At 34.5% G+C, this 12,020-nt stretch overlaps 1 protein-coding gene across 2 annotated transcripts in view; it reads left to right on the top strand.

The window, feature by feature from the left end:
- The window catches only part of AJAP1 (adherens junctions associated protein 1), a 60,546-nt gene extending 48,959 nt beyond the window's left edge, over positions 1-11,587 (top strand). The window contains exons 5-7 of one of the 2 annotated variants that reach the window (XM_053451598.1): positions 2,350-2,481; positions 8,080-8,114; positions 10,531-11,587. In XM_053451598.1, the coding sequence (XP_053307573.1) occupies positions 2,350-2,422 (73 nt within the window). In that variant the 3' untranslated portion in view covers positions 2,423-2,481; positions 8,080-8,114; positions 10,531-11,587. The remainder of the gene's footprint in view (positions 1-2,349; positions 2,482-8,079; positions 8,115-10,530) is intronic. The other variant, XM_053451599.1, reaches the window with a different exon arrangement.
- Positions 11,588-12,020: the final 433 nt, after the last annotated feature.

The raw sequence follows: 12,020 nt of genomic DNA on the forward strand, positions 1-12,020 counted from the left end.
TCTCTGGGTAAACCTACTTTACTCAGTTTTATGTATTATACAATATACCTATAATCATACAAAATATTTTTATGAAAAAATATTCAAAAACATAATTTTTCTCCATTTTGCATTAAATGGAATTTTACTTGCATTGTAACAAATTATAAATCGTTATTTGATTAATTAGGGTTGTATTTTTATTTTAATGGGTAATTTATTTGGGGTTACCGGGGAGCATCTATAATTTCCGTTGAATAGAACCTATTTTCAAAATGTTTTTGAAATGTAATTTATTGCATATTAGAAGCAACATTTTGGCACGAATTTTCAAACCATTTCACATTTGTCTTTATTATTAATACTGACATGTAAAAGTCCTTAGGTGTTCGGTAACAAGAAATAGGTTTTTCTAAAATATTGGTTTTACCTTTTTTGTTACCTGTATGCTTTTTGTTGAACATTGTGTTTGTATCACATTAGTATAATCAGATGAAAATGACTCATTGCTTTTTCTTTGGTTTGAAAGTAATGCTTTGTTGGATACATTGGCCTTGATAAAAATACATATCGCAAGATTTTCATAAAGCCCTATAAGAACATATTAGTCTTTAACCCTAAACCCCCATAAACAAGCAATACCCACTTCCGCATTAGCACGGTCAACAAATGTAACATATATTAATAAATTTAATAACATTAGTAAAATTGTAATGATTCAAGTTCTAGATTAATTAATTTTCACGCTGGTAGTTTTTTCCTTTTAGGTGCTGGTAAAATTATACATACATCTCACTTTTCATCATACACACAAGCAGAGGCGTATTCTGGCCTAGGCATAGGGTGTCAGGTCCAGGCGAGCAGCAGCCCCTTTTACTTCATAACCGGGAGCAAATCACCCTCTTGGGCAAGACCTATATAGCGTCTCTGTCCAATGGGCTGGTTCAAAGGGAGGTCACTGATCTCCCAAACCAGTCTTTTGGCATTATGGCGGACTGCCGCATCGGCACAGCACCCATAGCTCGTTGGAAGCCCAAGGCGTAGTGCCGGAATATGATATTACGGCAGTATAGAGGAGTCGGCTGGTGGACCTCTCTTAGGTTAGGCCTAGACTAGCACCAAAAGTAAATATGTCACTGGTTGCATGGCCAAATATTGTCAAATTGATGGAAATTGACAGAATTAGAAGGGACACGTTCTTCAGTCAGCTAAACCTAAATCGTATTTTTGCGTTTCTAACCCCAGTACAAGCTTATTCATTTTTAACCCTCTTGGCGTATCGCAGCTCAATAGCCAAAGCCTAGCGGCTTTGTACATAGAAAATAGAGGTTGTGCTAACGGGCGGCGTCGCCCACGATGCGACTGCTATTCTTTACAAACTGTTTGGCCTACAAACTATATGGAGGACACATTGGCGTAGCGTATAACAGAAACACTCAGGTGTTTATAACAAAGATAAAAGAGATGTCTATATATACTAATTATGTGTCTTTCACATAAACCAACTTAAATGTGATCGTCACTGTTAATATGCTTAAACTTCACTAGAATATGTTTAGCATATGCTGTTTAAATAGCTTAATGGTAATTTACAGAATTGGCTGAAGTACATGTTTCTTTGAACAGATTGCAAGGAAAAATACATCAAAATCCTACTGCTCTGAAATGACATCACAGATGCATTGATCGGGCTCTGATGAAACCACGCGACTACATTAAAAGTCACAAAAAGTTACAACCCTGTGGTGCATAATCAAGTAGCAGATATACCCCTTATTTTTATTTAATAATTAATAAATAATAATAATAAAAAATAATAGTCCAGTTGGGGACCTTTATGCTGGTCCAATGGACGTCTATGCCCAGCCAACACAGTCTTTAAGGCATGCTGCGTTTTTTATCAAAGAGGGACTGCTATACGTGAGAGCCGTGGTTGAATATTGTAGCCTATGATATGTTTTAATATTCTGTGTTAAATAATTCTGATTTATATTTCCCAACACTTAGATCCCAGCTCTGACATAACATCTGCCTCCTACAGAGCATTAGCCAGGGTGTTTTCTTGTTCTACGTAACCAAGTATAAAATCAAAATGAGTATTAAAAGATAAAATTAAAGTGTATCGTTGGTAGACTTCATAAACTTACATTCAGTTTGACCTAGATAAGGTATATTGATATTTTTTTGTTACTGTATTCCATTTTGAACAGATTATTTGCTAATGGGCCAATTTACCACCGAAGCATTATTTTAAAACATTTCCCTCTAAAATGGCTAGTTTTTTTTTTTTTTTTGTAGCAGGCCTTACGAGGCTTGCTTGTTGTGTGTTACAAATAAGCACGCGCAAGCATTTTTTTCTGCTCGCTGCAGACCCACTTCTTCTGATCGGCATCTCATTCCTGTGGCCTTTGTGTCAGAGAAATGGTTTGAAATCTCCTGCTGACTGGCTGAAGTCTGTTTTTCTTCCTGAGAGCAGGGCAGACGCCATGTTTCTATTTCCTGGTACGTACGTCTCTTAAAAAAAAAAAAAAACTAAAGAAAAAACAAAACATATCACTTTATTCTAAATATTGTATCGCGTAGTTTTAAACATTGTTGTGTGTAAGTTACATTGTCACATACATGTCTTATTGATATAGGGTAGGTATAAGTGGGTTACAGACATGGGAGGGAGCTGGAAGTTGTGGCGATGGGAATAGATATGCATTGGGGTGTAGAAAAACATAGAATATAGAATATGGTGGTAAATAAGACATTTTTGGCTCATCTAGTCTGCCAAAAACTCAAACCTTAATCAGTCATTGATCTCATTTTAAATTCAGGAGCCATATGCCTATCCCATGCATGTTTAACCCCTTAAGGACAATGGGCAGTCCCTAAACCCATTGAAAACCATGCATTTTGAGCCCGTACATGTCCGGGCTTTGTCATTAAAGGGTTAATACCCTCACTGTATTACCCTCTACCACTGATGAGAGGCTGATCCACGTATCTCCCAATCTCTTAGTAAAGTAAACCTGCTTTACATTCCATTAAAACCTCCGACCCTCTAGGTATAGATTATTGCCTCTTGCTTTAACATTTCTCCCCCCTTGAAATATAATTCCCTCCTATACTTTGTTAAATCCCTTTATATATTTAACTATTTCTATCTCATCTCTCCTCCAAACGGTATCTATTGAGTTCCTTTGTCTTCCTTTCAAAGACGATACAAAGTAGTCAGAGGCAAACACCACCACTTAGAGAAAAAGCCCCAGAGCCATAGCAACCAAATGTAATGCATGGGGCACCTGGGGCAAATCTATATACAGATATAGTGTTTCTTTCTAGACATTTTTACCTACCCCTTCAATGAGACATCATCCTCTGCTGGTTATCTACACGTTTTACATGAAATACTGGTGTTGATTGAATTAAAATGAGTGCATAAAAAGGAATAAGACGTGTATCGTGTCGAAATGTAATCTTATATTTTTCCTTAGGTTGTTCATGTGCTTGAAACGAAATCAGAATTTATTACATCGAGAATTATTTATTACACCTTTTTTATGTACCACATGTAAGCCTCTATCCTCATGAAAAATATCAAGTATTTTAACGTATCTAATGCTAGACATAAAGAAACAAAACTTAAAGAAGTGTATCTAGACGACCAATTTAAGCAGCCACTTATCATGTGTGTAATGAGATTTATTGCTTGTATTAAAATGACCGGATTATGATTTTTTTTTCCTATGGGACACTCTAAACCAATAATACTTAATCCATAAATATAATAATAATTAATAATATAAAATAATACAATAAAATGGTTATTTTCTTAAAAACAAAAAGTAATGCCAATTTAGTTGTTGACCTAGACCAGGGGTAGGCAATCTTCGGCTCTCGTGGACTACATTTCCCTTGATGCTTTGCCAGCATTATGACTGTAAGAGCATTGTGGGAGATGTAGTCCACAACATCTGGAGAGCCGAAGATTGCCTACCCCTGACCTAGAGTGATCCTGATGAAAATCACCACTGGGAACTGACCTGCTGTCCCCATCAACCTTATATTGTTAATACCTTGACTGCCCTTTCCACAAATGCCATCGATGGAGCTCTTAGTCAAACAAGAGGAACTCTCGTAACGAACACCACAAAGAATACTCATAGTCATTGATATTTAACACTACGGTTATCACCATTTAGGAGCAAAATCATAGGGATGCTGGTGATCAGTATTCTATATTGATTTATTTAGTTCCATCATCATCCGCAGCACAGTACAATGGGATATAATCCCCAATCTTTACCACCCATTAGCACTTCTTTCATGATATATTCTTTTTCTCATCTCAAGCCATCTACCACGACCAGCTTTTCTTCCCTTAATCACAGGAGCTCTTTCAATCAAACTTTCTTTGCTATTCATTTTTCTGGCATCGTCCGTTCTGATAAAAGACACCGTGTTTCCCTTACTGAGTGTTTCCCGGCTATATTTGCAGCCTTGGAAGGATACGGCGTCACATTTGTTTTATGACATATATCATATCTAAAATACCATAGGAGCCATTTCACAAGTAAGTAATTCCATGATATATAGCGTCCTTTGGACAAAAGTAAGTTAGCTCTGAATTAGCTCTCTTCATTAAAAATGGAGGTCCTCTTTGAAGATAAAGCCTCAATTGGATCCAGCCCTTAAATAAATCACTTGTCATTATTATTATTATTATTATTATTATTATTCTTGTTTTTTTACATTATGAAGAATTATAATTTGAAGGACAGACATTATATCTGTCTCCACAGGCATAGCTAGGGTATTTCATGGCAGTTTGCTTTCCCATGATCCCTCAGTGAGGATCAGGGCTAAACTGATGATGATGGGGCAGCCCTGGCACTTTAAGGCCAGCGGCCACCTAGTGACATAAGTGCAGCCAACGCCTGGATATGTGTGGCCACGTGTTACGTTTTCATGCCACTGGCCACACACTACAGCACCCCATCTGCTGCTGGCCACTTCCAAAGCAATTGATAAAGTTCCCATTCTAAGGGCTCAGGAATGTGAGTGGAGAAAACGAAAATTCTAAAATAAAAATGCCCTTTAATGAGAAATATCACTACAGTTTGCAAATGATCAGATTTAATCCAGTTTTTTTAAAAAAATTCAGACTAAGATTAAATGATTAGTGGAACTTTTTTTTTTAGTAGTAGTTATATTAGCTCTGTTTCGGTTCAGATAAAATGTCTTTTTGTTCCCTGGATTTCACGGAGAGTCATATAGGACACTTCTTTTTTTTTTTTTTGCACTAGTCATAGTTGATTTATCCCCCGACTGGCAAAATGCAAAGTGAATATAGGAAAAAAAATGACCTTTGAAGTGCCTTACTGCAGTCTTCTCGGAGTAGCCTTTTTTGGGGGACTTTCTGAGCAGACGTGTTTCTTGAAAGAAAATCTAAAATTAGTTCTTATAACCCGGCGTTCGTCTAACATTCATAGGAGAAATCAAGAAAGCTACAGTGACCCAAATGTTCATTAAAACAAGGACGTTTTATGTCATTGCTATATTTAGGCAGAGCGGAGCTAATAATGTCAAATGTTATAACGGCTTAGGAAATGTGAATATTAATGTCAGCTTTATTCTTTCATTGTATGTCTTATTTCATATTTTGGATCAGATTCCATTTCTTGCCATTTACTGCTGAAAAAAGCTATTAGGGATTTTTTTTAAAAAAAAAATCTAATTTGTGCCAGTGTATAGATATATGTAGTTGTATATCTAGATCCTTCCACACACAATAAAACAGCAACAATTTGGTGACATTAATAATTTTATCGGATTAAATTGCTTCTAAATGTGTATTTTCAACACATGATTGCTGGAAGCTATCTCATTCTTTAACAACCTGAATTTTTTATTTGTAGCGTAAATCCAGAGCAGAAAACAAATGTTTTGTTGCCTAAAACCCCCCAAAATGCAGGACCCCAAATAAAGAATGTTCTGTAATAGAGCATCTTACTGGGAGACACAGAGGAGGATCCCCTTCTTATTTCTTTGTTCATTTACCCGCATTAAAAAAAAATCATTCTTTCGCACAGCTATGTCTGTGAATGCACACTCCAGCTTTTCATAAAAAGTCACCTGTGTCATTACTTAACATCCCTTCTTGTCAACATCAAAACGCACACGACGCAAATAATATAGAAACTCAATAATGCAGGAGCTACTTCTATTTGCCCGTTAATGGAGGCGGGTGACATTCTTCACCCAACGCGAAACCCGCCACAAAAAAAAACACCATTCAATAATGTTAATAATGTATTAGTCTTTTTTTACTATTAATGTCTAAATACCCTTGAGATATATCCTCTATTTAGAATAGAAAATCTTTAATTAAACATGTTTATTTGCCCCAAAACGCTTTTCCTATAGAAACACAGAATTTGACAGCAGATCCGTCCCATTTAGTCTTCCCGTTTTCCCTACTGCAAAAGATTCTATCTTTACTAATCACTAGTAGGTCTATGCAGTAGGTATGAATATATATGAGAATTACATACCGGCCCCAAAGATTTTTTTTGGGGAAAATAATTCTCATTCATGACGTTCAATGGTTAAATGAAATAAAGCATCACCTCCATCACCTTTGGCCAGCTCGCGTAATTTGATCATTAAGGGTACAAAAAATAGCCCCTTAATGAAATTCATTCGACAGTGGCTGCGAAATCTCAGAAAACTAGGATTAATAGCACATTTAGGCTAATAGGTAGGAAATGCTTAATATCTTAAAATTTAGCCCACTTAAATAATTTATATTCCAATTACATTTTAGAACATGCAGCTCTAATCTGATGTGACTGATACTCAGACAAACCATATTTTTTTCTTTGATAAAATTGCCTATTTAATCTGTTGAAAGAAATATCAAAGTGTTTTGTTTTTTTGTACAACCCCCCAAAAAAAAACGAAACAGGCAAAGACAAAAATAAACAGGCAAAAGTAAAGAAAATGTTTATTTGCCAAACTTGAAATATTGAAGAAAGAAAGTTACAATTTGCTTTACTTTTAAAAATCTAAACTATCCATTTAAAAAGAATCCAAATTTGTTTTTTTTTGTACATTTTTTTTTTTATTCTAAAATGTTTAAATGGAGATTAGATCCATATATATTGCACGTTTGCGTGTATGCAGGGATTAGAATGTTTTAAGAGATAAGACCCCCAGCAGCAGGGTAGTTTTCAGCTAGGCTTATAAAATGCCGTTTTTATTTATTACAACAGGGCTTATTTTTAATCAGACAGATGGCAGATTTGGAATAATGCACTATTTTAGGCTATTACATATATTTTCTTCTAAGACGCTTAAACAATGCTGAAATGATGCATTGGGCATGTAGTCATCACTACTTGACTGTTAAGAGACCCGTTTTTATTCGGAGCCTCGTTGTAGGATAATGATTCGTGTCATGAAGAACATTGTTTTATTTCTCTTATTTAGCTTTTTATCTTCCATCTATGGAAGAGGAGTAAATTATGTTTTTTTCCCCCATTGCTATCGGATTTAATTAAATACTCCCCAATAGGCCTTGACGATAGAAGCCTCGTCAAATTAGGTTGTCCTTGGGTCTCATTTCCATTGCTTCTGTATTAAAACCAAATGTTAATGTCCTTTTTATCCACTTAGGTGTATTCCTTAAACCAGTATTGCGCAAGAGAGTCGATGGGACCATTCATTATAGGGTCAATCCCAGTTGGAAGCTCCTACAAGAAGGGCTGAGCAGCTCTGGCATCTATAGCGAGTAAGATGACTTGTCGGAATACCTCAGGATATTAACTATACATTATACAGGGCCAAATCAGCCCCTCTTGCGGGAGAAGCTTACTGTGATTGACCTTTTTTGATGCATATTGGAGCCATTGATTTGAGATGCTTGACCTTCCTCCAAAAAATCCCAATTTAAGAAATCTCCATAACGGTTGTTGAAAAAAAAAATTTGAACAATGGTGATGCTTTTTCTGTATTTGCCGAGGGAAAATAGTCACCCATCTGCATCCCATTTTACAGAAACATTTAAGGGTTAAAAAGCCAACGTTTTCTTCATTTAATTCTTTATTCTAGATGGAAATTCAAATCACTGAAGACTGTGCTGTCCTGTGAGTATGCCGAGTAATTATTACGTGTGTAAACATACTTCTCTTTGAAGCAACCGTCTCCTCCCTCTACTGCTTCTAAGATTCACGAACCCAACAATGTACTCTGCTGACAATCATTGGCTGTGATGTATCTTTTTAACATCAAAAGTGCGTCGGGGTTGGAGGCCCTCTTGACCCACATCTTCTGGATAAGTAACCAGAAGTAATAAGTAAAGCAATAGAGTTTTTACAGCCGTTAACACCTCGATGCTGCGTCTGCCACCAGTCTAGTCTGAAACCAAAGAAAGAATTTGCTAACATGCAAAGGAGGCCCTTATTAGCCATGAATTCTGGAAGATTCACAATTTCAGGTGCACAACGTTCAATAACATCCCTGCTACTCCGGGCAATGTCATCCACCCACTAGTTGGCGGATTTGGGCCACTTCCAAAGCAACATCCGTTTAGATTTAATGTGATTTTTTTTTACCCAGAAGCTAAAACCTGAGTCTCGCAAATGCCCTTTGCTAGTGTCAGGACTCTCTTCCATTTTCTACTTGAGATGATTCTTCAACATTTTCTAAATAATGTCAGGAATGGTCTCCGCTGTCAGGATATTTTGCTTTTGACGTCAAGGCAAGTTGCTCCGATTTGTTTTGACTGCAAACTTAAGTTGACATGCACGGAACTTAGTCTTATTATTTCTCTCGCCGTTCCCACTTAACGTTCTGCTATATATATATACAGTATACACGATTCACCTGTGCTTTACCCAAAGAAAATGAGGAATTTTTATTGCCGCTCGTTAGAATCCTACATTAAGACTGAAAATAGAGGAGCACATTAAGCCCAGTAAACCATCTTTACAATAATTTGTAACTATTGTAAGATACAGAATAAAGAGTCCACGGGGAGCTCAGGTGCACTTTGTAAAATATTGTTCCAAACACAAAGTCAGACATTGAATTTTGTGTTATTAAAATTAAATGAAATCTTTAAAATGATCAATCGAATATGAAGATGTTTTTGCTACATCAGTTCCCCTAAAGTTTCTAGTCTTTATCCTAAGAAGTTATAACCCTTTAATTTTTGTTGGAATAATAGTTCAGAAATTAAAAAAGAATAAATGCCCACCCCAGTGATTTCTGCCCTTAAATATGCATATTTAATATGTAATTTATTTACATGTTTAAGATATGTTGGCCCATCCCTGTTGAGCAAGACATCTAGAAAATACAACATACAAAACAAATTCAAGACACTCAACCGAGAATGAACAGCTGCTTCATAGACTGTATCCCCACGGTGTGTTACTGCTTGGAAGCATCTCAAACTTTAGATGTACCATTACAGAGGAAAAAATCTACATCAACAGATCAGCCTGATCCTGGCTCATGGGCAGTCCCGAGCCAAAATGTGAGGGAATTTCTCCCCTGCACGAGAGAACCAACAACCTTCATTGGTCTTGTCTTGTCCCTCTACACCATCAAGCCCCCAGGCCACCACTACGTCTATTAGAGATACAAATAAAGGAGGTGACAACAAGTTATAGTAATGGTGGGGCTACCTAAAAAGAATATATATAATTACAATTTATAGGTAACAGTAGATATATTATTTTATTCTATATTCAATTAAATAAATGTATACAATATAAAAAAAATTGTAAACCTTTCTTGTAGAACAATACAATGTTAGATTACAATATTATCTATAATTTTATGGGTATTAATATTATTTTGCCTTAAAATGTAAAAGTAAACCATACTGTTACAGGAATGTCAAAAAGGCTTACACAATTAGTGACTATAAGTAGCGGAAACTGATTTAGGTAACTAGTGTCAAATGCTATTTTTGCACAATGATGGATCGACTCATATAAAACATTAATAAAGTCCTTTATCTTAATTATAGAAGTGCTAAATTATACAAACCCTAAACTAAACTATAGAATAGGTATTGATTGTATTTTTTGTTTATCTTTCTTTTTTCATTGTTATATTTTTACAATTTTGTTTTTTACTGAAACTGAAACATTTTGTTTATTTAAAAAAAAATTTCAAATACTAACTGAAATAAAAAATATTTATCTTGCATCACAAATCTTTTAAACCAGTAGAATTAAAAAAATTCTAGAAGTAGAGACAAATGCTCAATCTTTTAGTGAAACCTTTATAATCAATATAGACTTAAAAATATAAAATTTACATCAAATAAATAAAATTAAATCTGGTGCATTTAATTTGTATTTTAATTTTGTATTTTATATTAATTTCCCAATATTAGGTAATGATAGAAATTTTATTTTTATACAAAATATGATATCATACTAGATTTTTGATATATCTTCGCAGTTTTTTTTTTTAATGTATAATTATATTTGTATTTTTGGTTCAAGGTTTTTTAATGATGTGTTTTTTTCATTTTTCCTTCAACAGGATTCCATTAGTAAACCTGTAAAGAATCACAGGTGTCAACTATTTTGTTTACCACTGGGACTCGAACAGCAGACTCTATTGGACAAATATATTTTTATAAAAATGAAGTAAGCCTACAGACACTGTAATTTTGTTCCTAAAGGTATATGAATTTTTTTTTTTTTTTTTTTGGATAAAAGACAAAATGAAAAGTACATCTATTTGACCAAGAGAACATTCTTAAACAAAGGACTGACCTTTGGCTGAATTTTTTGGATCTGGACTGTGATTTTTGAACCTGTGCCAATAAAAACCATTATGTGCCATGAAAGATGTGGAAGATTTCCTTGAAAATTGAAGCTAAGTGTGTTATTCTTTGAATAATGCACCAAATAATGGATTTGGTGAACTGTTTCTAAAGATAAAACCATGTAAAAAAAAAAAAAAAAAAAAGACATTAATACAACCCATGAATATACATTTTTGTGACTTTTTAAATTTGTTTTAACTTTAATGTTTTGGTTAATTTAACTTGTTTATTTTATTCTGAATTTTGGTGGCATTTTAGTAAAGTATACTATTAAATATTCTTTGAAAAAAAGTTATTAATCAATTGATATACTGTGGAAAAAATAGTTTTTTTCATGAAAGTTATTTAATACTTTTAAATAAAATGTAAGCTTGCCTTTGGATACTGTTATATTATGAAAATATGCAACACTATCTACATCTGAGTTTAGGTGCATTTTCCTTTTTATTGGAAACAAAACATTTAGGGGGAAAAATGCATAAAAGTTATATCAGTGATCCACAAAACAAAAAAAAACATTAATTTTTAAAAGACTTGACAAGCGTCCACTAGTCATGCTGTCATGCATTTTTTTTTTACCATATATGGTAATTGAATATATGAATGAGCTGTTCCGCCTGGGGTGCCATATAAAATATCACCAGATGAGTGCTGCATCATGTAGATAGAGGTGAAATAAACATATCTGTCATTTTATTTTTCTCCTCAATTCCACTTAAAAAAAACTTTTATTAAAAGGTTTATTGAGATACTGGAGATGCTTTACAACAGAGTCCTGTCATTTTTCCAAAAAAACCCTCCTCCATGTATTACATCACAGCAGTCTGACCTCATACAACCACTCTGGCCCTTTAAGCTAATAGACCGTCAAGCAAATGGCGCTTCTGTGAGGTCAGAAATTGGCAGGCAGCCAACAAATTAAGAGGTTCCACTGAACAAGAAGCTACAGAAAAATGATACACTATTTTGAAACGGGAATATGATTATTTAACATTTATACAATTCAAGATAATATATATAAGTATTTAGGAAAGTTGGGAACAACCATTTAGTTGGAACAGCCCCTTTAAGGGTGAGATAATTTTTTTTTAACAATTATTCATATTAAATAACATCTGGAAGTGATTATTTAAAATTTACAAGCTTTTTTTTTTACCAATAAAAACTAACATACATTACCCACAGGGGTACCCAACGGGTA

This window comes from Spea bombifrons, chromosome 12, assembly GCF_027358695.1.
Source record: "Spea bombifrons isolate aSpeBom1 chromosome 12, aSpeBom1.2.pri, whole genome shotgun sequence".
Lineage (NCBI taxonomy): Eukaryota > Metazoa > Chordata > Amphibia > Anura > Pelobatidae > Spea > Spea bombifrons.